The sequence below is a fragment of the Ranitomeya variabilis genome, chromosome 2, assembly GCF_051348905.1.
Source record: "Ranitomeya variabilis isolate aRanVar5 chromosome 2, aRanVar5.hap1, whole genome shotgun sequence".
NCBI lineage: Eukaryota > Metazoa > Chordata > Amphibia > Anura > Dendrobatidae > Ranitomeya > Ranitomeya variabilis.
In genome coordinates this window covers 428,301,020-428,327,047 of record NC_135233.1, presented here as the reverse complement: position 1 = coordinate 428,327,047, position 26,028 = coordinate 428,301,020, and the positions used below count along the sequence as shown (strand labels likewise).

Sequence of the window (26,028 nt, the reverse complement as noted above, 5' to 3'; positions counted from 1 at the left end):
AAGGCGGCAAGGCTATAAAAAACCCGCCCTTTCTGTCTCGATCCGCCCCTTGTATGACACTGTAGAGTGTCATATTTGTCATCCGGGGGGCGGGCCGGGGGGCGGAGAGGAGGCTACTGCTTCAGCTAGGCCGAAGCCGGGGCCTAAATTAGATGCCTGAGGCCCAGAAGGGCTCCAGGCCGGCGCGAAAGTCCGGGAGGGGGTCGGATCTGAACCGGACCCCTCCGGATTTGAAGGCAGGATGGCGGTGGGGCTATAAGCGGAAGGGGGAGCCCGGCTGGGGTCCCCCTGAGGCAGTATAGAGCTGGTGCTGCCGCAGAGACAGGGACGCAGGGAACCCTGTGTCTGTATGTGCCATGCCTGCCTGCACTCCCCCCGGCCCCAACAGGAGCCCGCAGCTGGGCTGGGGTCCCTGGATGCAGGCGCAGTGTGCTGGCCCATTGCTGGGAGCTGTAGGATGCTGCCTGTACAGGCCTTACCTGAGGTGTCTCAACCTAATACCCCCAGAGGGGGATAGGGAGGGTGCTTTTGTCACACACCTTCAGGGGCCTTTATCCTCGCCTCGACCTCAACCCAGAAACCAAAAGGAATTGGGGAAGGAGGGGGGTCTCAACTTCGAACCAACACCCGAGAGGTTGGGGAAGGAGCAGCATGGGGAATAGCCATCTCAACTTCAACTGGGCACCCCATAATAGGGGGCCGAGGAAGGAGCCATGCCGGGGGTCTCACAGGAGACCCTCTTTTCTTCATCTGTAATCCCGTCGGAAAACGGGAAACGGAGTAAAAATCTTTAGGTGTGCCTCCTTTGCGACACTAAGCAAAAACTGGAGAAGGCTGATGCCGTCCAGGGGTGTATACTGCACAGGAGGAGCCACAGTTAATCTTTTTCAGATTATGCATAGTGTCGCCTCCTAGTGGACAGCAGCATAACACCCATGGTCCTGTGTCCCCCAATGAGGCGACAGAGTAAAACACTTTTACTCTGTAAATGTTATACTTTTTATTCTTTATTTGTAGTTAACTTTTGCATTTTTTATTTATGCATTTTTGGACGTGGTTATTCTTTGCCAATTTTTTTTTTTATACTTTTGTAAATGTTAAGACTTCTTGTAATTTTTTAAATACTTTTTTTGTACTTTTTTTAAAAATGTTTTTACATTTTAGGAAGCACAGCAGATGGCGCCTTTATATACAAAGTGACACCACAAAAACAGTATTGCTCTTTTTACAATGGGCCCCATGGTGCGCGACAGCCACGGCCCCGGCCGGCATATACACTGTTACCTGAACATGAGCTGAACCGTCATGTGATATTCCACCTCCTGGGACGGAGACAGCGCCGCCGAGTGCCGGTAACTGCGATCCCACTTATGGATAAAGTTCTAAAAAATAAAGACAAAAAAAAAAGTATGTATAAATTTAGAAACAAATACTAATAAAAAATAGCGACCGTAAGTGGTGACGCAGAGCAGACGGTGCCTCGTACTGCAGCCCCGTGATCAGTTCTGTGCTCGCACCGTCCCCTTAATAACATTGTTTTTTTTTTTTTCCTCTATTGTTTTTCTGCTTTTCAGGAGCCTAAACGGGTTTCAGTCGTTTTTCCCCCTCTTTTAATTATATTATTTTTCGCAACTTTCTGAGGGGGCACCGATGCGGAGGAGAAACGTGTTTGGCGTTTTCTTATTATCGTTTGTACAATTTTTTTATTCCTTTTCAGTACTTTTTTTTAAACTTGTTCTCTACAGTTTCTTTATATTTATTTGTACTTTGTTGTTCTTGTACAGTTCTGTTTTGTTTTTTTATATAACTTTTTGCGCATTTTGTACATTAAAGAGAATGTTCACTACTTTTACCTAAAGATAGGTAATCAATGTCTGATCGGTCCAGCCCCCGGCACCCCCGCTGATCAGCGAGAAGTGCTCACTTGCCAAGTTGGCCTCTTCTGATAGTGGCCCCGGCTGGGTCCTGCACATCCGTCTCCTATTGATGTAAATAGAAGGCAGATGTGCCCGACCCGGCAACCATCACATGAGGCCACCTCAATCCGCGGCCGCCACCGATAACAGCTGATCAGCGGGGGCTTTTATGGGGCCGGACGGGCGTCTACTGTGGGTATAACGAGACGCCCCACAGTGGGACGGGGACTGGCGACTACTCACTGGTGGGGGGTGACCGGCTCTGTTCGCGCTCCTGCAGGGTCTTTCTTACCTCAAGAATCAAGGCTACAAACAGATTCACCCAAACCACTGAAGAGACGAGCCACCAGGCCACGAAGTACAACTTCGACCATCTGGGAATGAAGACGAGACGGGACAATATTACACCGGTGTTATCTATGGGGCGGCCCCACAGAACACAGTTTATTCCTCCATTTCCAGGAGGAGTAAAATAATGCCATTATTTATAAACAGCGCCACTTTTAATTACAGGCTGGGTCCGGTATTGCAGTTCAGCCACAATCTAATGTGGACTAGCTGCAATACCGCATCCCGCCACCAGACAAGAGTGGCGCTGTGGATCTATAATTCCCTGTTATTCACTCACGGACTGGAGTATCGCGAATACGCCTCCAGGAACACCTGCCAGTTATTCACCACCATCACGTCCCACAAGGTCACCAGGGCCGCCTGCCGCACACAAAGGGAACATGTAAATGCCATCATCCTGGCGACTCGCAGCCGCCACAAGGAGGAGGAGACGCAGGACTTACCGCAAAGTCATCAAAGTTATTGGGCCAATACTCCAGCTGCTCGAAGGACCCGCACTGCGACGTCTCGTTCCCGGGGTCTTCATCGGAGGAGCTGAAAGTATAAAATCATGGAGAGGATTAAGAAACGGACACATGGTGCGGATGACACGGACAGGACCCCCAACCCCAGGAGACGCATTAGCGTACCAAAAAGACAATGAAATGCCTCTCAATATCTACACCGATACAAGATATACCCTCAGTCTAGGAGATCGGAACTTCCCTTTAAGACTCCATCATCACATGATCATAATCGGGCCTGTAACGCCCGCACCACCACATACCTTATGTTTCTAGGATTAGGAATGGCACCTTTAAACAGATCAATACCGATGATAGCGAATACATAGTACACCACCTAAAATAGAGAGAAACTGACATCAGACCTGGGGAAACCTGCAAATAATCAAAATAAAGGAGTCCTTACTACACGCACTCAACTTATTTGTATACAGAGATACGTGTAAGATCCGGTCTGCAGCCACCACTAGGGGGAGCGCCCTGTATACAGAGATTACATGATAAGATCCTGTCTGCAGCCACCACTAGGGGGAGCTCCCTGTATACAGAGATACATGATAAAATCCTGTCTGCAGCCTCCACTAGGGGGTGCTCCCTGTATACCGAGATACATGATAAAATCCTGTCTGCAGCCTCCACTAGGGGGAGCTCCCTGTATACAAAGATACATGATAAGATCCTGTCTGCAGTCACCACTAGGGGGAGCTCCCTGCATACAGAGATACATGATAAGATCCTGTCTGCAGCCACCACTAGGGGGAGCTCCCTGTATACAGAGATACATGATAAAATCCTGTCTGCAGCCTCCACTAGGGGGAGCTCCCTGTATACAGAGATACATGATAAGATCCTGTCTGCAGCCTCCACTAGGGGGAGCTCCCTGTATACAGAGATACATGATAAGATCCTGTCTGCAGCCACCACTAGGGGGAGATCCCTGTATATAGATATACTGTACATGATAAGGTCCTGTCTGCAGTCACCACTAGGGGGAACTGCCTGTATACAGAGATACATGATAAGGTCCTGTCTGCAGCCACCACTAGGGGGAGCTCCCTGTATACAGATATACTGCACATGATAAGGTCCTGTCTGCAGTCACCACTAGGGGGAGCTCCCTGTATACAGAGATACATGATAAGATCCTGTCTGCAGTCACCACTAGGGGGAGATCCCTGTATACAGAGATGCATGATAAGATCTCGTCTACAGTCACCACTAGGGGGAGCTCCCTGTATACAGAGATACATGATAAGATTCTGTCTGCAGTCACCACCAGAGGGAGCTCCCATTGCGCTCAAAAATAAATAATCTGTACACAGTAAGCTCCCACTAGTGGTGGCTGCAGGCATGCACATGTTTTATATAACTATGGATGTGTGCGAACACCGCAATGAAGTACATTTGGGACCAAGAAACTCCCAAATAAATGATCCTTACCACCAGTATGCCAGCGAATGCCCGCAAATTCTTTACTAGATCCAGCACAGTGCCGGCAACCAGTGCCATAACCTGTAAGTGAAAGAAAATAATGTTACTTCAGCTCTAAAACAAAACAAAAAAAAAAATCACTGTATAGAAAAAGTTGAAGGCTGAAAATTCTGCCTGCAGCCGCCACTGGGGGGAGCTGCAGAGCTCATCGCATACAGTTTTATCATTGAGATCAGTGTTGGAGCAGTATGCAGTAAGCTCTTGAGCTCCCCCTAGAGGCGGCTGCAGGCAGAACTGTAGTACTGGTGGTCCCGGCTGCAGGGGGTCACCAGCATTGCGCAGTGCAGCGCTCACTGCCGAGATCGGGGACATCTTTGATCTGGGCGTTACAGCCGTCCTCCAGTGGGGATATTGGCAGCACCCGAGCATCCAACACAATAGTACTCGCTGAACTATTACACCAGAGTGATGTCACTTATGTCAGTCTTAAAGGGAGTGGTAGCTTGATCCCGTACCAGGCGGGGTATGGCCGACTCACTATATGTTTCACCCACCTTCATATTTGGGATGATGCGCAGAAATCTGAAGACTATAAACATGTTGACAAGACGGACCATTTCCCATAGGGACAGCAGCCCCTGAACGTCCGGCTTCCTGCAACCAAACAATGGTAAGTGGAGGGCCCCCGATCCCCCTCCATTACATGCCTTAAAGGGATTATGGCGGCAAGGCACCTGTCTGCAGTTTTTGGACCCATTTTGCCCAAAGAGCAGCGGCTGCACGAGGCTTTACCTACACGACCCATATATCCCGCAATACTTACCAGCCGGGATGTGGGAACTTGTATATCGCAAAGGTAGCAATCTCCAAAACCTGCAAGACAAGGACAAGGCGCTCCTGAGGTCACAATCAGACAGAATGCTGCCTTCACACAGGAAAACCCCTGGAAAGCCGGAGAATAATGACAATATCCGGTCACTTACCAGTAGAATGAATGTGAGGACTCCATCAAATATGTTACTGGTGTAGGAGACATAGTTCTTAATCCCCAGCGAGAAAACCTTCAGGGCCATTTCCAGGACATAGTAGAGGATGAAGAAGCAGTTTATGGCCTGCAGAAGATGAGAGAAACAAGTGAGTGATCCCTTTACTTTCAGCAGCCTCTGGCCGAGTCCATCCTGCAAATGGCACGGAAGACATTTTCCCCAGTGAGAATACCGTCAGTGCCATTTTCAAGACGTAGTAAAAGGATGAAGCAGCCGTTTTTGTTCTGCAGATAAAGAACATGTAAATACGATTCCTTTACTTCCAGCAGCCTCTACATACGAATTCTAAATTACTGATACTCACACCTAAGAAGAAATCATCCCGATCGCTCCCGGATTTCTCCGCATCGATCATCAGTACAGCCTGTCAAGATGTCAAAAACCATAAAAATCATAGGTAAAAAAGTAGCCAAGTAGTACACTCTGGGGGTCTGACCACTGGGGGGGTCTAATTCTTATAGCTCCAAAAATCATCTGAGCTGCAGTACCAGACTCAGCACCTACAAAGTGTATGGAGTAGATTCTGGCAAGTGATGAAGAGGGTACTGTACTTACAGCAGCAGCGTGCCCTCTGTAACAGCTGAGCAGTTGGCGGAAGGACGACGGCGCGTGGCTTGGCGGGAGGACGACGGCGCGTGCCTTGGCGGGAGGACGACGGCGCGTGCCTTGGCGGGAGGACGACGGCGCGTGCCTTGGCGGGAGGACGACGGCGCGTGCCTTGGCGGGAGGACGACGGCGCGTGCCTTGGCGGGAGGACGACGGCGCGTGCCTTGGCGGGAGGACGACGGCGCGTGCCTTGGCGGGAGGACGACGGCGCGTGCCTTGGCGGGAGGACGACGGCGCGTGCCTTGGCGGGAGGACGACGGCGCGTGCCTTGGCGGGAGGACGACGGCGCGTGCCTTGGCGGGAGGACGACGGCGCGTGCCTTGGCGGGAGGACGACGGCGCGTGCCTTGGCGGGAGGACGACGGCGCGTGCCTTGGCGGGAGGACGACGACGCGTGCCTTGGCGGGAGGACGACGGCACGTGCCTTGGCGGGAGGACGACGGCGCGTGCCTTGGCGGGAGGACGACGGCGCGTGCCTTGGCGGGAGGACGACGGTAAACTACATTTTATGGACTTATCCCAACGACAAGACATCAACATCGCAGTTGCATAATCCCCCCTTTAAAAATGTTGGCACTAGGACACACCCTGAATTATTAGGGTACATCATTGACATTAGGGAGGGTGGGTTCTTCGCTCGGGACTCCCGATTACACAGCAGAGAGCCTCATCTGCTCAGGATTTAGTTTTCTAGAGTGAAAATGTGAAATACTATATACATCACCGCAGTCATCACTTACACAGATGGAGAGCAGATTGGCCAGAGCCACAATGTTTCCCAGGTAGTCAAAATAGCGATGGCTGCCGATGACCTGCAAAATCTGAAGGAACCTGGACTGATACGAGGGCTGCGGTGGGTGCTGTGAAAACAAAGGTCCGAAGTACACAGTTACATAGGTGATACCTTGCTGAGTACTAGAGGTCTGACCGCTGGGACCCCCACAGATACCCAGCTCCAAAATATCATGCTGGAAAGGAACAGAGATTGAGAGCACAAGCATGCCTTCGTTCCCGTCACTGTCAAGCATGAGCGCGTGCCTCCGTACCAGTCACTGTTGAGCATGAGCGTGCACCTTTGTACCTGACATTGTCGAGCATGCTCACGCGTGCCTCCATACCCGTCATTGTCGAGCATGAGCGCGCACCTCTGTACCCGTCATTGTCAAGCATGCACGCGCGTGCCTCCGTACCCGTCACTGTCAAGCATGAGCGCGCACCTCTGTACCCGTCAGTGTCGAGCGTGCGCACCTCCATTCAAGTCATTGTCGAGCGCGAATGCCTGTGTTCCAGAATGTGCCCCAACTTTAGGATTTTTTGCGGGCCAAGAGCTCAAGCAGCTAGTTATCCCTTACCAATAAGATAAAACTTGCTACAACTCCAACAAATCATCAAGTGAAAACTTCTGCAACTTTCTAATCTGCGTGCTCACAGCTGCAGTTTGTCACAATATACACTTTAGGTCTGTTTGTCAATAGGAGAACATTGAGGTTTTGCATGTGATACACTGCAACAGAAACTCAGCTGTGTGAGCAGCAGGGTACTTCAGGTTGGTTGTCAGCCCCTGACAACCTTCAGAGGACGCCCAAATCTGCAGCAGACTGCTGAATATGGGACATAAAAGCAGAGGCACGATATTCAGCCCCCACAAATCAGCCATTGCGCAGTCTGGCACCGCTATGGGCGCCCCCCGCTGGTGACAATGCACGGACCAGGTGCCGAGAGAAGCGCACATTACCTGTCTGACCGGATCCTTATCCAGCTCATCGAACAGCTTCTGGAACAGCTCCGCAGAGATGACGCCGCCGGGGCAGCATTTCGCTTGCTGCAAAAAAATAAAAACATTCCACAAAAATTAACAAAAATATAATTTAAAAATTCCACTTAAAAAAACCCCCAAAAAAACGCAGCGACATCCGTAGCCCCCACCTCCATGATCGCCATCTTGCAGTAGGCATCCAGCTTGACTTTCAGTAGGACTTTAGTGAAGGTCTCACTGTCCACACAGGCCCTGGGAGAGAGGAGAGGACTCGTAGGAGTGAACATGGCCGCTCTTGTGTTAGTGCCCAAATAACGGCGCTGTACACCGACCCAACAACACTCATCATACACACAGATTACTGTGACCCCTGAGCGACACTGCCTAAAAATCAGCAGCAAAATGTGCACAGGAGCTACTGGGCCACCGCTGGTAATCGCTCTAACTGATCAACCCCTTAGATTCCACGGTTAATATCAACTGCGGCATCTGAGGGGTTACACAGAGCGGAGAAGAACAGGGGGACCACCTGAAAGAAAGTAATATAAAAAAAACATTCCATAAAAGGACAATCTAATAAAACGTCCTATTCTATATCCCACGTGATCAACGCCATAAAAAAAAAAAAAAAAGATATAAGGCGTCTCACAGGAAAGTGTGAGTGGAGTATCCCCCATTACCTCATTGTAGCTGCAGCATGGGGTCTCTGTGCTGGGGAGAGGCGGCAGCTGCTGCTCCTCTTTGTGCCGCATGGGTGCTGTGCTGTGGGGCGGTGGCCGCCGCCGCTCCCCAGCACCCCACACTGCAGCTACAATGAGGTAATGGGGGATACTCCAATCACACTTTCCTGTGAGATGCCCCCTCTTCGTCATCAGGACCACTCCCCCCAAAAGGCACATTAGTCACCGGCCCTATAAGACGACATACGGCGTATAAGAAGACCCCCGACTTTTAAGAAGATTTTATATTTTAACTGGAAAAGTTGGGGGGTCGTCTTATATGCCGGAAAATACGGTGTGTATATTATATATATATATATATATATATATACACATACATATATACACACACACACACACACACACGCACATATTCATTTTGTTTTTTTTTACAGTTACTTAGTCCCATTAGGGCAATCGAACCCACAATCGCTCGATCCCCAGTATAGAGGATTAATACCGCCATCTACTGCATCGCTGAGAATCTGGGCTTTATTAATTTATTAATATAGACACGGAGGAAGGCACAGTACGTGCGTACAGCCGCTGTAAGTGCAGCAGATACTGCTAAGGGGTTAATTAAACTGCCAAAAAAACAACTTCGGCACCGTATAAAAAAAGATTTTTGTGTACTCACTGTAAAATCTCTTTCTCTTAGCCTCTAATTGGGGGACACAGGACCATGGGTGTTATGCTGCTGTCCACTAGGAGGCGACACTATGCATAATCTGAAAAAGATTAACTGTGGCTCCTCCTGTGCAGTATACACCCCTGGACGGCATCAGCCTTCTCCAGTTTTGTGCAAAAGCAGTAGGAGGAACGTAACATGAATAACATAGACATGCCTATAAGAAGGCCACTATGTACGAGCTCAAAGAACAATATGAGAACTCAACAGTAACAACAGCCCGAAAAGGGCAACAGGGTGGGAGGTGTGTCCCCCAATTAGAGGCTAAGAGAAAGAGATTTTACGGTGAGTACACAAAAATCTCCTTTACTCTGTCGCCTCATTGGGGGACACAGGACCATGGGACGTCCTAAAGCAGTCCCTGGGTGGGAAGCAATGGACGAATATTGTGCAGACAGGCCCATATACTTAGGGCACCGCCGCCTGCAGAACACATCTACTCAGGCTCGCGTCCGCTGAGGACTGGGTATGAACCCTGTAGTGTTTAGTAAACGTGTGTAGGCTAGTCCAAGTGGCCGCCTTACACACTTGTTGTGCCGAAGCCTGGTGCCGAATGGCCCAGGAGGCCCCTACCGCCCGTGTAGAGTGTGCCGTAATACCGGCTGGAAGAGGAGAATTCTTAAGGCGGTAGGCCTCTTGTATGGTGGATTTGATCCACCTGGCAAGGGTAAATTTGGAAGCTGGCATACCCTTGTGGCCGCCTTCCTGAAGGAGGAAAAGAGAATCAGACCTCCGGAAAGACGCAGTCCTAGACACGTATATACGCAATGCCCTGACGAGGTCAAGCGTATGCAGAGCCTTCTCCACTCTATGAACCGGGACCGGACAAAGGTATGATAGTGAAAATTTCCTCATTGAGGTGGAAGTTGGACACAACCTTCGGAAGGAAGGATGGGATCGTACGAAGAACTACCTTGTCCTGGTGAAAGGCCATGAAGGGCCGTCTGCAGGAGAGTGCTGTCAGTTCAGACACCCTGCGTAGCGAGGTGATTGCCACCAGGAAAACCACCTTCTGGGAGAGAAGGCGGAGCGGGACCTCCTTAAGAGGTTCGAAGGGTGGTTCCTGCAATGCTGTCAGGACCAGGTTGAGGTCCCACGTTTCTAGTGGTCGTCTGTAGGGGGGAACCAATCGGGAAACCCCCTGAAGGAAAGTCCTTACTTGCGGCTTGGTAGCAATGCGCCTTTGAAAAAGCACTGAGAGGGCTGACACCTAGCTCTTAAGCGAGCCCAATGACAGCCTGGCCTCCAGACCCGATTGGAGAAACCCAAGTACTTTTGGTATAGGGAGTGGGGTCTGGCCACGAGATTCGCACCAGGTAAAGAAAACTTTCCAGGTACGGTAATAAATCTTGGCAGAGGCTGGCTTCCGTGCCCTGATCATGGTTCCAATGATGTCCGGCGAGAGCCCTGCCTGGGTTAGAACCCAGGTCTCAAGGGCCACGCCGTCAAATTGAGAGCCCCTGAGTTCTGGTGGTAGAACGGGCCTTGTGATAGAAGATCTTGGCGGTCGGGGATACGCCAGGGGGCATCTGCTGTAAGTTGTACGATGTCGGCATACCATGTACGTCTGGGCCAGTCCGGTGCAATTAGGATGGTTGGAACTCCTTCTTGTTTGATCTTCCTCACCACTCTGGATATCAGGGGGAGAGGTGGAAAAATATACAGAAGCTGGAACTGGGTCCAGTCCTGAACCAGAGCGTCTGCTCCGAGCGACCTCGGATCGTGTGTTCTGGCCATAAAGTTGGAGACCTTGGCATTGAAGTGGGATGCCATTAGGTCCACATCCGGGGTCCCCCAGCGGTGACAGATCTGGCGAAAAATTTCGGGATGGAGAGACCACTCTCCCAAGTCTATTCCTTGTCGGCTGAGGAAGTCTGCTTCCCAGTTGTCCACACCCGGAATGTGGACCGCAGAGAGAACCGACCCTGTGTCCTCCGCCCAGTGGAGGATATGTGACACTTCTCGCATCGCCTTGGTACTGCGGGTCCCCCCTTGGTGATTCACATATGCCACAGCCGTGGCATTGTCCGACTGTATTCTGATGTGAGAGGCTGCCAGTAAGTGATGGAAGGCCCTCAATGCCAGGAGGATGGCACGAATTTCCAGGATGTTGATGGGCATGGTCGCTTCCACTGGGGACCACTTGCCCTGTGGTGTAGGTGCACCGCACCCCAACCCGTCAGGTTCGCGTCGGTGGTCAGAGCCTTCCATTGACCTGTGAGAAAGGATTTCCCCTTTGCTAGCAAGGTTGGCTTGAGCCACCAGTGCAGGGACCTCCTGGTTGACGACGTTAGCCGAGACTCCCTGTCGAGAGAAAAGGGATTCCTGTCCCAGGACTTGAGAATGGCTAGTTGGAGAGGCCTGAGGTGAAACTGGGCAAAAGGGACCGCTTCTATCGCCGCCCCCATCTTGCCGAGGACTCTCATGGCAAACAGGAGAGATCGAGGGGGTTTGCGGAGGAGGGTGCGAACTCCTAGGCGGAGAGCCAGTGCCTTGTCCTTGGGAAGGAGCACTAGACCCCTGGAGGTGTTGAATAGCATTCTCAGGAAGGTCAGGGACTGACTCGGGGTTGGTGATGACTTTTGTAGATTGATTAACCAGCCCATGCGACTGAGCGTATCGGTTGTGATTGAGACGCTGAGCTCGCAGTCCTTGAAAGTGGGAGCCTTGATGAGTAGATCGTCCAGGTATGGAACGAATACTATGCCTCTGGAGTGTAGGACGTCCATGGTGGCTGCCATGACCTTGGTGAACACTCTGGGAGCCGTGGCGAGTCCGAAAGGGAGAGCCATGAATTGGTAGTGGTCCTGGCCTATTGCGAACCTGAGAAACCTCTGATGGGCAGGTGCAATGGGTATATGCAGGTATGCGTCTTGTATGTCTATGGAGGCGAGATATTCTCCCTTCTCCATGGACGCAATGATGGACCGAAGGGACTCCATGCGGAAGTGACGGACCCGTACATATTTGGTGAGCTGTTTTAGGTCTAGTATGGGCCGTACGCTGCCTCCTTTCTTGGGAACTACGAACAGATTGGAGTAGAACCCTTGGAAGCGGTCGGTCGTGGGGACCAGTACTATGACTCCTGCTTGAAAAAGCGAGGAGACCGCTTGGTGGTAGGCACGAGCCTTGGCTGGCGGTTTTGGGGGGACAGAGAGGAAGAATCGGTCCGGTGGGTTGGAGGTGAAGTCTATTTTGTATTCGGAAGACACTAGTTCCCTGACCCACCTGTCTTCTGTAATAGTCAGCCAGACTTGATGAAAGAGCAAAAGTCGGCCGCCTACTGGTGTGGCGTCTTCCGGAGTCCGTGAGTCATGGTGAGGAGAAAGTCTGAGATTTTCCTCCTCTGGGCTTAGGCTGGCCTGCTTTTGACTGCCAGGTCTTGCCCGACCTTTGCGTCGATCGGGAGTTGTCCCTGCGTGGGGAACGGTTACGATTTTGTGCTGGACGCGAGACGGACCAGCCCGAGGAATTCTGAAAGGAAAGTTTGGTTACGCTTCTTGGAAGTGCGTTTAGGTCTGAGTTGGGGAAGAGAAGTACTCTTACCCCCGGTAGCGTTGGATATCATAGTGTCCAACTGTTCACCGAAAAGTCTCCCACTATGGTAGGGGAGGTGCGTGAGGGAATTCTTTGAGGCTGCGTCCGCTTTCCATTCCCGCAGCCAGAGGATACGCCGAATAGTGATGGAGTTTGATGCTATCCCCGCTACTCCCCTTGCTGAATCCAGAGCTGCATGAAGCATGTAATCTGCTACAACTGCTATTTGAACCGCTTGGTCCGACAGCTCAGGAGCGGATGCTTGGAGAGCTTGTAAATTTTTGGCCCAGGCCAGATTGGCCTTGGCAGCCCAAACTGAGGCGAACGCGGGAGCCAGAGATGCCCCTGCTGCCTTGAAAATTGAACGAGCCATGCGTTCTACCCAGGGCCGGCTCCAGGTTTCTGAGGGCCCCGGGCGAAAGAGTCTCAGTGGGCCCCCCCCTTTAACACATACCACGATTCATAATGCACAGATACAGGAGAGAAATATAGCACAGCCACGTAGCATATAACACAGCCCACGTAGTATATAGCACAACCCACGTGGTATATAGCACAGCCACGTGGTGTATAACAGCCCACGTAGTATATAGCACAGCCACGTAGTGTATAACAGCCCACATAGCATATAACACAACCCAAATAGTATATAGCACAGCCACGTAGTGTATAACAGCCCACATAGCATATAACACAGCCCACGTAGTGTATAGCACAGCCACGTAGTGTGTAGCACAGCCACGTAGTATATAGCACAGCCACGTAGTATATTGCACAGCCCACGTAGTATATTGCACAGCCCACGTAGTATATAGCACAGCCCACGGAGTATATAACACATCCATGTACAGTGGGGCAAAAAAGTATTTAGTCATTCAGCAATAGTGCAAGTTCCACCACTTAAAAAGATGAGAGGCATCTGTAATTTACATCATAGGTAGACCTCAACTATGGGAGACAAACTGAGAAAAAAAAATCCAGAAAATCACATTGTCTGTTTTTTTAATCATTTTATTTGCATATTATGGTGGAAAATAAAATAAGTATTTGGTCAGAAACAAAATTTCATCTCAATACTTTGTAATATATCCTTTGTTGGCAATGACAGAGGTCAAACGTTTTCTGTAAGTCTTCACAAGGTTGCCACACACTGTTGTTGGTATGTTGGCCCATTCCTCCATGCAGATCTCCTCTAGAGCAGTGATGTTTTTGGCTTTTCGCTTGGCAGCACGGACTTTCAACTCCCTCCAAAGGTTTTCTATAGGGTTGAGATCTGGAGACTGGCTAGGCCACTCCAGGACCTTGAAATGCTTCTTACGAAGCCACTCCTTCGTTGCCCTGGCGGTGTGCTTTGGATCATTGTCATGTTGAAAGACCCAGCCACGTTTCATCTTCAATGCCCTTGCTGATGGAAGGAGGTTTGCACTCAAAATCTCACGATACATGGCCCCATTCATTCTTTCATGTACCCGGATCAGTCGTCCTGGCCCCTTTGCAGAGAAACAGCCCCAAAGCATGATGTTTCCACCACCATGCTTTACAGTAGGTATGGTGTTTGATGGATGCAACTCAGTATTCTTTTTCCTCCAAACACGACAAGTTGTGTTTCTACCAAACAGTTCCAGTTTGGTTTCATCAGACCATAGGACATTCTCCCAAAACTCCTCTGGATCATCCAAATGCTCTCTAGCAAACTTCAGACGGGCCCGGACATGTACTGGCTTAAGCAGTGGGACACGTCTGGCACTGCAGGATCTGAGTCCATGGTGGCGTAGTGTGTTACTTATGGTAGGCCTTGTTACATTGGTCCCAGCTCTCTGCAGTTCATTCGCTAGGTCCTCCCGCGTGGTTCTGGGATTTTTGCTCACCGTTCTTGTGATCATTCTGACCCCACGGGGTGGGATTTTGCGTGGAGCCCCAGATCGAGGGAGATTATCAGTGGTCTTGAATGTCTTCCATTTTCTAATTATTGCTCCCACTGTTGGATTTCTTCACTCCAAGCTGGTTGGCTATTGCAGATTCAGTCTTCCCAGCCTGGTGCAGGGCTACAATTTTGTTTCTGGTGTCCTTTGACAGCTCTTTGGTCTTCACCATAGCGGAGTTTGGAGTCAGACTGTTTGAGGGTGTGCACAGGTGTCTTTTTATACTGATAACAAGTTTAAACAGGTGCCATTACTACAGGTAATGAGTGGAGGAAAGAGGAGACTCTTAAAGAAGAAGTTACAGGTCTGTGAGAGCCAGAAATCTTGATTGTTTGTTTCTGACCAAATACTTATTTTCCACCATAATATGCAAATAAAATGATAAAAAAACAGACAATGTGATTTTCTGGATTTTTTTTTCTCAGTTTGTCTCCCATAGTTGAGGTCTACCTATGATGTAAATTACAGACGCCTCTCATCTTTTTAAGTGGTGGAACTTGCACTATTGCTGAATGACTAAATACTTTTTTGCCCCACTGTAGTATATAGCACAGCCAGTCACGTAGTATATAGTCTACAAGTCCCACCCACACCCAGCATCACTCAGATGCCATACTGTAGGTCTGTGGTGGCCCCGTACAGTCGCACCTTGTCCTCCCAGGCTGCATCCCCCCGCAATGCTTTGGGACCAGCCTGGAACTTGGAAGGAAGACTCACTGCTTTCACCGTCACTCACGCCGTCGCCCACGTTGTACAGGGATGGCCCGGGTGCACCGTTCACTGACTGCTGGCTGCTCGTGCTCGTCATCGTCTTCCTGCTTGGCGCCGGAACTGGCTGGACAGTGGACGATCGCTGAGCGCCTGAGCTCACCTGGAAGTGACGACACAGACGACCGCTGGCCCGGAAGTGACTCTTCATATCCATGGTGACGATGTGGTGAGTATTCCAGCACCTGCGCAGCAAAACTCAGTTACAGAGAGAGCTCTGTGCCGCGCCTGCTGCCAGGGATGGCTCCACCTCCGAGTCCTGGCTGGGAGACGGAGATCACGGAGCTGATCTTGTATACTAATACACACACAGCACAGCCGGATGTAGTCTGGCTGCAGGGGCCCCCAGGTCATCAGTGTAGTACCGTCCGTGTCTGTACTGTTACTACCTTAAATGGGCCCCCCCCGTCTCGCCAGGGCCCCGGCACTTGCCCGGGTACGCCGGGTGCTGACGCCGGCCCTGATTCTACCTGCCGGTCTGCTGCGTCCCTGAGGGTTGAGCTATCTGGCAGTGAAAGGAGGGTCTGTGCTGCTAGCCTAGAGACTGGGGGGTCCACTTCGGGTGGATCTGTCCATTCTTTGGTGTCCTTCTGTGGGAAGGGGTACCTCGCCTCCAGATATTTGTGATTAGCAAATTTTTCCTCAGGCTGTGAGAGCTGCTTTTTAAGGATCGCCTTAAACTCTGGGTGGTTAGAGAAAACCTTAGGCGGCTTCAGAGGTCCTTCAAAGGAAATCTTATGTTCTGGGGCCTCTGGTGGCGGATCAGAAATGTCCAGCACCCGATGGATGGAAGAGATTATGTCCTCAACTAGCGCTGTATTGCTAGGAGGGATTGGGGACCCCTCCGTTTCCCTGTCTGAGTCAGAGTCGCAGATGCCTTCCGAATCCTGTGTATCACTGAGGCGTCCCCTGCTGAGTGAGCCAGGGAGGAGGCCTTCTCTGGTCGGGGATTGCGGAGATCTGCATTGTCTGTCCCTGGAATGGGACGGTCTAGATGACCTGGAGCTACGGTGTCTCTCCCTAGAGGGGGATGACCGTGTGCTATGGGATGACGCAGATGGACTTGATCTATGGGTCCGCTTGCGTCCTGACCTGGACGTGGATGTGCCAGGGTCATCTTGTTCCTGAGTCAAGCTGTCCCTTTGCTGGGTAACGGTCATAGCCGAGGCATGACCCTGCAGAGCCTGAAGCATTGTGGAGGTTAGGTTATATATAGACTGCATCATAGATTGCGATATCTGAGTAGCCCATTCCGGCGTGGCATTAGACACCGAGGCATTGGCAGGGGCTTCTTGGGGCTCTGACACATTAGTTTGTATACAGTTCTGACAATGTGGGTATGTGCTGCCACTGGGGAGAGCGGTCCCGCAGGCTGTGCAGAATGCATAATAGCAGTTCTGCCTGGTTCTCTTGGACCTTGAGCCCGGCATAGTGCACAGAGTGCAGAAAGGCTAGCTATGTAGAGAACCCTATAGTGATTGCAGAGAAGCCTATAGGAGAGCCTTATAGGGAATATGGATTCACAGCTGAGTAAAAACCCAGCTGTGATCTTACCCCACCAGAGTGCCCCTAGGTCCAGCGCTGAAGATCCACAGTCCTGTGTCCCCCGGAGACTGGCTGCCTGGTCCTGCAGACCGGGAGATGCAGGGTTAATCTGCAGCAGAAAATGGCTGCTGAGAAGGAGAGGAAGGGGGAGAAGGGGGCGGAGAGCTGGAAAAAAGGCGGCAAAGCTGTGTAAAAACGCGCCCTTTCTGTCTCGATCCGCCCCCTCTATGACACTGTAGAGTGTCATATTTGTCATCCGGGGGGCGGAGAGGAGGCGGCGGCTACAGCTAGGCCGAAGCCGGGGCCTAAATTAGATGCCTGAGGCCCAGAAGGGCTCCAGGCCGGCGCGAAAGTCTGGGAGGGGGTCGGATCTGAACCGGACCCCCCCGGATTTAAAGGTAGGATGGCGGTGGGGCTATAAGCGGAAGGGGGAGCCCGGTGTGGGGTCCCCCTGAGGCAGTATAGAGCTGGTGCTGCCGCAGAGACAGGGATGCAGGGAGCCCTGTGTCTGTATGTGCCATGCCTGCCTGCACTCCCCCCGGCCCCGACAGGAGCCCGCAGCTGGGCTGGGGTCCCTGGATGCAGGCGCAGCGTGCTGGCCCATTGCTGGGAGCTGAAGAGTGCTGCCTGTACAGGCCCAACCTGAGGCGTCTCAACCTAATGCCCGCAGAGGGGGATTAGGGAGGGTGCTGTGTGACCATCAGGGGGCTTTATCCTCGCCTCGACCTCAACCCAGAAACCAAAAGGAATTGGGGAAGGAGGGGGGTCTCGACTTCGAACCAGCACCCGAGGGACTGGGGAAGGAGCAACATGGGGAATAGCCATCTCTACTTCAACCGGGCATAGGGGGCCGAGGAAGGAGCCATGCCGGGAGTCTCACAGGAGACCCACTTTTCTTCATCTGTAATCCGTTGGAAAAAAACGGAGTAAAAAATCTTAGGTGTGCCTCCTATGCGACACTAAGCAAAAACTGGAGAAGGCTGATGCCGTCCAGGGGTGTATACTGCAGAGGAGGAGCCACAGTTAATCTTTTTCTGATTATGCATAGTGTCGCCTCCTAGTGGACAGCAGCATATCACCCATGATCCTGTGTCCCCCAATGAGGCGACAGAGTAAATAAGAGTTAGTAAATATTACAATAATTATTAAATATCGTCACACACTTACTGGTCGCGATTCCGCGTTGTCACCTCCCGGTAGAAGGAGAGAACTTCGAAAGCCGCTCGAATTCCAAGTCTCCTCCTCAGCAGCGAAGTCTGCACCGATTTCTGCAGGAAAGAACCAAATAAAGGAGAAAAATAAGAGACCAAATGTGTCCTTGTTAACCACACGATAACAACGCGAGTCTCCCGCTTTGTGCGATACCAAGTTCGTATATATATATATATATACAGTATGTATGTGTGTATATATATATATATATATATATATATATATATATTTTTTTTTTTAATTTATTTTTTTTCTTCTATATTTTACTAGTTAAAAAAAAATTAAAATTTGCATTGCATCACACCACTTTCTGTGACCCGTACATTTATTTTTCCATTGATGGAGCTAGTTTAGGGTTTGGCGATACAATGTGGTATACATGTCATTTTGATACTTTTCCTTTTTTTTTTATTTTTTGTGACCGAAAAGCAGCAATTCTTGCAATTTTTTTATTTTTTCCAGTAATGGACATTCCCTTTAACTGTAAGACCAATAAAGGTACCATTAAATAGCCGCGGAACTGGTTGTAGATGACGGCGGTCAGCAAGTTCATCAAGATCAGACTTCCTACGGAACAAAGGACAGTAAGTATGTTGAAGATGCGGAATATGTTGGCTCTATATAAATAAAAATTATTATTATTATTATTATTATTATTAATAATATAGGATGGACCCCCACAGGTCACCTACCTATGACTGTGAATATGATGAAGAAGAGGGAGTACGCCCGGTTGTAGGAATACGCCGGAATCATCACTGTCGGGGGACAAAGATTCAGGACAATCAGGTTAAGTGACAGGCGGGAATGTATCAAGACTACAATGATCAGTTACATTTTTATTTATTTCATCCCTCGCCACTCGTACTTTTTAGAGAATAAGGAGACTTTTGTGTACTCACCGTAAAATCCTTTTCTCCGAGCCAATCATTGGGGGACACAGGACCATGGGGTGTTATGCTGCTGCCACTAGGAGGACACTAAGTAAACACAGAAAGAATAGCTCCTCCCCTGCAGTATACACCCTCCTGCTGGCTCTCAGTGAACCAGTTCGTTAACAAAGCAGTAGGAGCTTAATATTTAACAAGGATGAAATATGTCAAAAACCAAGTTAACTCAACAAAAACCAAAGCCAATAGGCCAACAGGGTGGGTGCTGTGTCCCCCAATGATTGGCTCAGAGAAAAGAATTTTACGGTGAGTACACAAAAATCTCCTTTTCTCCTACGCCTCATTAGGGGACACAGGACCATGGGACATCCTAAAGCAGTCCCTGGGTGTGAAACAATTAACTGCAATTGCTACTTGCACCCAAAAGTTACAGATGCGGCACAGCCGCCTGCAAAATTTGTCTGCCGTCGAGGCCTGAGAGTGAATATGGTAATGTTTTGTAAAGGTATGCAGGCTGGACCAAGTCGCAGCCTTACAAACTTGTGCTGCCGAAGCTTGGTGCCAGATGGCCCAAGACGCACCTACTGACCGAGTGGAGTGAGCCTTAATCCCTGCTGGGACAGGAAGACCTCTGACTCGGTAGGACTCCTGAATAGCCGAACGGATCCATTTGGCTATTGTCGCCTTGGAAGCAGGAAACCCTTTCCTCGGTCCTTCCGGGAGCACGAATAGGGCATCTGACTTGCGGAAAGACGCTGTCCGCGAGATGTATCTCCTAAGAGCTCTCACTAAATCCAGTGTGTGAAGGGCCTTCTCGATGCGATGGACTGGTGCCGGACAGAGTGAGGGTAAGACAATCTCCTCATTGAGATGAAAAGAGGATACAACTTTCAGTAGAAAAGACGGGGATGTCCTCAAAACCACCTTATCCTGATGAAAATTCAGAAACGGAACTTAAGAGGACAGAGCCGCCAGCTCGGAGACTCGTCTGATAGAGGTGACCGCAACTAGAAAAGCAACTTTTCATGAAAGGAGAGACAGAGAAACCTCCTGTAGAGGTTCGAAAGGAGCCTGTTGCAAAACTCCGAGGACCAGATTAAGATCCCATGGTTCCAACGGCATCCTATAGGGGGCGCCCTGAATAAACGTCTTGACCTGTAATCTGTTGGCAATCCTGCGTTGGAAGAGAACAGACAGGGCTGAGATCTGCCCTTTGAGAGATCTAAGGGCGAGACCCAAGTCCAAACCCGTTTGTAAGAACTCGAGAATGGAAGGGATGGAAAAATGTAGAGGAGAACGTCCTCGGTCGCTACACCATAAAAAGAAAGTCTTCCAAGTGCGATGATAGATGCGCATAGACGTAGGCTTTCTAGCGTTGATCATGGTAGATATGACTTCTGGAGAGAAACCTGCCTGGGTTAGGACCCAGGACTCAACGGCCATGCCATCAAACACAGGGCCTCTGAGTTCTGGTGGTAAAAGGGGCCTTGAGATAGCAGATCTGCGCGATTCGGTAATCGCCAGGGAACGTCGGCAACTAGTTGAACTAGTTCCACGTACCACGCCCGGCCAATCTGGCGCAATCAGGATTACCGGCACCCTCTCCGCTCTGATTTTTTTGATGACTCTCAGTAGGAGAGGAAGCGGGGGAAATATGTACGGAAGCCGAAAATTATGCCACGGGAGTACAAGAGCGTCTGCCCCGATGGCTGCCGGATCGTGGGACCGAGCCATGAAGTCGGGAACCTTGGAATTCAGCTGTGAGGCCATCAGATCCACGTCCGGGGTTCCCCAACGACAGCAGATCTGGTGGAAGATCTCCGGATGGAGAGACCACTCCCCGGAGTCGAGGCATTGCCGGCTGAGGAAGTCTGCCTCCCAATTGTCCACTCCCGGGATGTGAACCGTAGAGATCATTGAGAGGTTCCTTGCAGGAGCGGAAAGAGGGGCCTTTGATGAGGATATCGTCTAAATATGGGAGCGCCACCACTCCTCGGGTGTGGAGTATGGCCACGGCAGCCGTCATGACCATGGTGAATACCCTGGGAGGGGTGGCGAGGCCGAAGGGCAGAGCAACGAATTGGAAGTGATCTTCCTGAACTGCTAAGCGAAGAAACCTTTGGTGAGAAGGTAAAATAGGAATGTGGAGGTATGCGTCCTGGATGTCTATAGATGCCAGGAACTCGCCTTTTTCCATGGAGGCGATGACAGAACGAAGAGATTCCATCCGGAACAGTCGTACCCTGACGAACCTGTTCAGCAGTTTTAGGTCCAGTATGGGCCGTACTGTACCGTCCTTCTTTGGAACAATGAAGAGGTTTGAATAAAAACCTCGAAACCTTTCGCTTTGAGGGACCGGAATAATAACTCCGTCTTTTCTCAGAGAGCTTATAGCTTTGAAGAACTCTGATACTTTTGCCCTGGGAGGAGAAGACAGGAAAAAACGGTTTGGAGGATGAGATAAGAGATCTATCTTGTATCCGGAGGACACTAGATCGCGGACCCACTCGTCGTGAACGACCGAGAGCCACGCGGCACTGAAGGAAAGCAGGCGGCCGCCTACTTGGAGGGTGTCCCCCGGATACCGCAGGGAGTCATTGTGTGGAAGGTCTGCCCGTTCTGGCACCTCTGGATCCCGGCTGCCTTGGCCTGCCTCTCCATGAAGGGGAAGGCTTAAAAGAGGCCTGTGAACCTCTGTCTCCACGTTGTGCCCGGCCGGAACCGGGAGATGTGGAAGTAGAGGACCAGTTTGAGTTGTAACGAAAAAAATCGGGAACGAGCCTGTGGTTGCAGGTTCCGAAAGGGCAGAGAGGGTCTCTGTTGTGGAAGAAATTTATTCTTCCCTCCAGTGGCGTCAGAAATTAACTGGTCGAGCTTTTCGCCAAAAAGGCGACCGCTCTGATATGGGAGAGAAGTCAATGACTTTTTGGAAGTAGAATCAGCCAGTCCCTGAGCCATAAGGACCTCCGGATGGTGATGGCATTTGCTGCTGCTTGAGAAGCGCAGTCAGCGGCATCCAGGGACGCGGTCACTACAAAATCTCCAGCTCTGGCTATCTGAGTAGCGAGGTCTGCTATCTCGGGGGGAAGATTGGTATCCAGTACTGCTGAAGACAAGACCTCAGCCCAGTGGGTCATACCCTTAGCCACCCACGTAGCGGCAAAAGATGGAAAGAGTGCGGCCGCTGAGGCTTCAAAGGCTGAACGCGCCATATTGTCGATCTGACGATCGGTTGGATTTTTGATAGAGGCGCCCTCCGAGGAGGATAAAACAGATTTGGTAGCCAGGCGCGATACCGGAGGATCTACTGGGGGAGATTGTGACCAATCTTTTCTTAGATCCTGGGCAAAGGGATATTTAGACTCCATGGGCTTCTGCCCTGTGAATCGTTTATCTGGACGGATCCTGTGAGATTCAACAATTTGCTTAAATTCGGGATGAGTGGCGAACGCTCTGTGAGCTCGTTTGGTCCTCTTAAAGGACACGGCATGATCCGTTTTAGATAAGGGTTCTTCCTCAAGTCTCAAAGCCTTATTCACTGACTCAATTAGAGAGTCGAGAGTCTCCTGATCATGATGAAATTCCTGATCTAGGGACGTATCAGAATCGTCCTCTGAAACAGGTTCTCTACTAGCCCCAATGGAAGGGGAGAGAGAAATGGAGCTCTCAGAACCCGAAAACCGTTGATGGTCTGGAGATATGGCATGAGTCCTTTTCCTGGAAGAGTGAGAACTCCTTGGCAAGGTACGACCCCTGGAGTACGAGGGGTTCTGACCATCGGAAGCGTCGTCCGTATTAGTGCCCTGATTAGAGGAAGGGTCTCGGAACGAGTCTAACGCTTTTGCCAGGGATGCCATAGACCGGGTAAGGGAGGTAGCCCACTCAGGGGGACTAGGCTCACTGGGTTCAGTATCAGCAACAGGTGGTTCCTGAGCCGTCACCGGTTCACAAGCTGTGCATAATGCAGTATTGTGACCCCGGGGTAATGATACCTTACAAAAGGTACATGCAGCGAAAAATACAGTGTGGGTTTTCCCAGACTTTTTGTGAGGGTTTGGTTGAGACATAGTAAAGCCTGGAGAAAAGCGCTTACTAGCAGGGGAAGGGTTAAGCTATGTGTCTGCAGCTTACCCAGGTCCTGTGTTTTGAGTCCCCAGGGCAGGTCCGCAGTGTAGGCAGAGAAAAAAAGCTAGTCCTGAGGGCTGTGATAGGAAACGCTGGAGCAGTGCTGCAGCATCAGGGATGTGGGTGTCCCAAGATGGCCACCGAGACCAGGAAGTGGGAGCTCATCACAGGGAACGAGAAGAGCCAGAAAAAGTGGGCGGGGCTAACTGCCGTGGGCGTGGCCAAAACTCCGGTCTGCAGCGCCGCGACCGCTATTAGCGCCATCATTAGCTGCACTCCTTCGTGGGGTTGCCGCACTAAGGACCACCCACGGACACAGGCTTAAGGTGCGGACCTCCCATACCCCGGGGACCAGGACCCCCCAGCGCCTCGGCCCCCGCAGTGTACTCACGGTAGATGCGGTGGGCCGGTGCTCAATCCACCGTCGCCATAGTCAGGGAGGGGGTGGAGAGCTTCTGCCGCCATGCGTCATCCGCTATATCAGTGGTGATGCAGAGGGGGGCTGCACGGACGCCATACATATCATGTTTGGCTATGCACCTGGCTCCAGGAGAGGTAGATGGAGGGCTACTCCATGTGGTCGCCTGCTATGGAGGGGGGAGATTGGAACGCGAAGGAACCGTCGCACGTAATGTGAGCTCAGGGCTGGCATCCAACGTTGCAGGAAAGGATACGGGAGGAACGCTCCACGTACTTGCCTGTTGATGGTTCGGGGGAGATCGGAGCCTAGAAAGGATCCGTCGCCCCTATTCGCTCCGTTAAAGGAAAAAAAAAAAAGAACAAAAAATCAAAAATTTTAATAAAAATGGTGGGGTCTGAAACAGACCCAAGTGCCTCCTACAGACACTAAGCAAGAACTGGTTCACTGAGAGCCTGCAGGAGGGTGTATACTGCAGGGGAGGAGCTATTCTTTCTGTGTTTACTTCGTGTCCTCCTAGTGGCAGAAGCATAATACCCCATGGTACTGTGTCCCCCAGTGAGGCGTAGGAGAAATAGAAATTACTATATAATAAAATGTAGAAAAGTTTTAGTTCAACTTTTTGCAAACTTATTTTTTAATCCATAGAAAAGTTTTTTCTAGTTCAAAAGTATAAAAATGAGTTATCGTATGTCTGTACATAAATAGCTATCATGGTGCCAGCTACTGCGACACAGGTATTGCTTTAAGAGTACACATTGCCATGGGGGGCTTTTTAGATCCAGAGGGGCTACCTGCACCCGAGTCATTGGTAAACCTAGTGACTGGATCCAAGGAAGGAGTTAAAAAATAAACAGATTGGGCATTGAACTTTCCAATTCTTATCTCCTTATCTAGGGGGGCAACAGTGGGAAAAAAACCCTCTACCCATCAGATAGTCGTTGAATTCGGAAAATTTGGCCGACTTTCATTTACCATGCATGCAGACTTTGAAAATTACTCTTTTAACCCATTATCTAAAAGGCAAGAGTGTACCCTTGAAAGTGCTATTATTAAAAAGAAGCTTAAGGAGGACCTGTCACTTGCTCAAAAATTGATGTGAAATACCTTGTAAAAATCCCTGAGTACCGCTGATTCTGCTGCGCTCTGCTGATTCGGCTGTCTTTTTCCGTTTTGAGCTGCATTGCTCTATTGCAGAAATATTCACATTTGTTTCTTCTGGAGCGCAGTATGTGAAATCTCTTCTCGTAGTGTAACTTGGCGTTTCTTCAATGTCTTCTCTGGGAGCGTTGGCTGTCCCTCCTCCATCCCATATGCTGCCAATCACAGCTCAGCAGGATCTGAGACAGACTCCTAGATTAGCTGCCATGCTGTGCTTGGCAGTATCTTGGAGGGAGGAGTGACAGCTCACGCCCCCAGAGAAAACTCTGAAGAAACGCCCATTTGCACTGCAAGAAGATTTCACATGCTGCGCTCCAAAAGCTACAAATTTTAATATCTCTGCAATGGAGCGACGCAGAGCAAAACGGAAAAAAACAACAGAGTCAGGGGAAATCAGTGATTATTTATAAGGTATTTAACTCTTTTTCAGCAAGTGACAAGTCCTCTTTAATGCTATCAACTCAGTCAAGTATTGTGCAGTCAATGTAAGATGTTCATAAGTTAAAAAAGAACTTGGACAAATAGTGTTCGGGCATCTGGGTGTCATGATATGTAGGCACAATATATCCTCAGGTAAGAGGTGAAACTAGAAGAGTTATTGATAAAGAAGGGTCTGGGTGTAATACTATGTAGGCACAATATATTCTCAAAGAAGAGATAAAACTAGGAGAGTTATTGATAGAGAAGGGTCTGAGTGTAATAATATGTAGGCACAATATATTCTTAGGGAAGAGAAAACTAGGCGAGTTATTGATAGAGAAGGGTCTGGGTGTAATAATATGTAGGCACAATATATTCTCAGGGAAGAGATAAAACTAGGAGAATTATTGATAGAGAAGGGTCTGGGTGTAATAATATGTAGGCACAATATATTCTCAGAGAAGAGATAAAACTAGGAGAGTTATTGATAGAGAAGGGTCTGAGTGTAATAATATGTAGGCACAATATACTCTTAGGGAAGAGATAAAACTAGAAGAGTTATTGATAAAGAAGGGTCTGGGTGTAATACTATGTAGGCACAATATAGTCTCAGGGAAGAGGGGAAACTAGAAGAGTCACTGATAGAGAAGGGTCTGAGTGTAATAATATGTAGGCACAATATCACAATATATTCTCAGGTAAGAGGTGAAACTAGAAGAGTCACTGATGGAGAAGGGTCTGAGTGTAATAATATGTAGACAATATATTCTTAGGGAAGAGATAAAACTAGGAGAGTTATTGATAGAGAAGGGTCTGGGTGTAATACTATGTAGGCACAATATATTCTCAGAGAAGAGATAAAACTAGGAGAGTTATTGATAGAGAAGGGTCTGAGTGTAATAATATGTAGGCACAATATATCCTCAGGTAAGAGGTGAAACTAGAAGAGTTATTGATAAAGAAGGGTCTGGGTGTAATACTATGTAGGCACAATATATTCTCAGAGAAGAGATAA

At 49.8% G+C, this 26,028-nt stretch overlaps 1 protein-coding gene across 3 annotated transcripts in view; it reads right to left on the bottom strand.

The window, feature by feature from the left end:
• The window catches only part of TPCN2 (two pore segment channel 2), a 47,000-nt gene that overhangs the window by 8,515 nt on the left and 12,457 nt on the right, over positions 1-26,028 (bottom strand). For all 3 annotated transcript variants that reach the window (XM_077286948.1, XM_077286946.1, XM_077286947.1), the window contains exons 9-24: positions 18,692-18,757; positions 18,502-18,566; positions 17,955-18,055; positions 7,779-7,860; positions 7,588-7,674; positions 6,593-6,712; positions 5,552-5,611; positions 5,185-5,313; positions 5,025-5,074; positions 4,756-4,855; positions 4,211-4,282; positions 3,034-3,107; positions 2,711-2,801; positions 2,545-2,627; positions 2,209-2,290; positions 1,285-1,382 (exon numbers count right to left, since the gene is read on the bottom strand). In XM_077286948.1, coding sequence (XP_077143063.1) covers positions 1,285-1,382; positions 2,209-2,290; positions 2,545-2,627; positions 2,711-2,801; positions 3,034-3,107; positions 4,211-4,282; positions 4,756-4,855; positions 5,025-5,074; positions 5,185-5,313; positions 5,552-5,611; positions 6,593-6,712; positions 7,588-7,674; positions 7,779-7,860; positions 17,955-18,055; positions 18,502-18,566; positions 18,692-18,757 — 1,360 coding nt within the window. The remainder of the gene's footprint in view (positions 1-1,284; positions 1,383-2,208; positions 2,291-2,544; positions 2,628-2,710; positions 2,802-3,033; positions 3,108-4,210; positions 4,283-4,755; positions 4,856-5,024; positions 5,075-5,184; positions 5,314-5,551; positions 5,612-6,592; positions 6,713-7,587; positions 7,675-7,778; positions 7,861-17,954; positions 18,056-18,501; positions 18,567-18,691; positions 18,758-26,028) is intronic.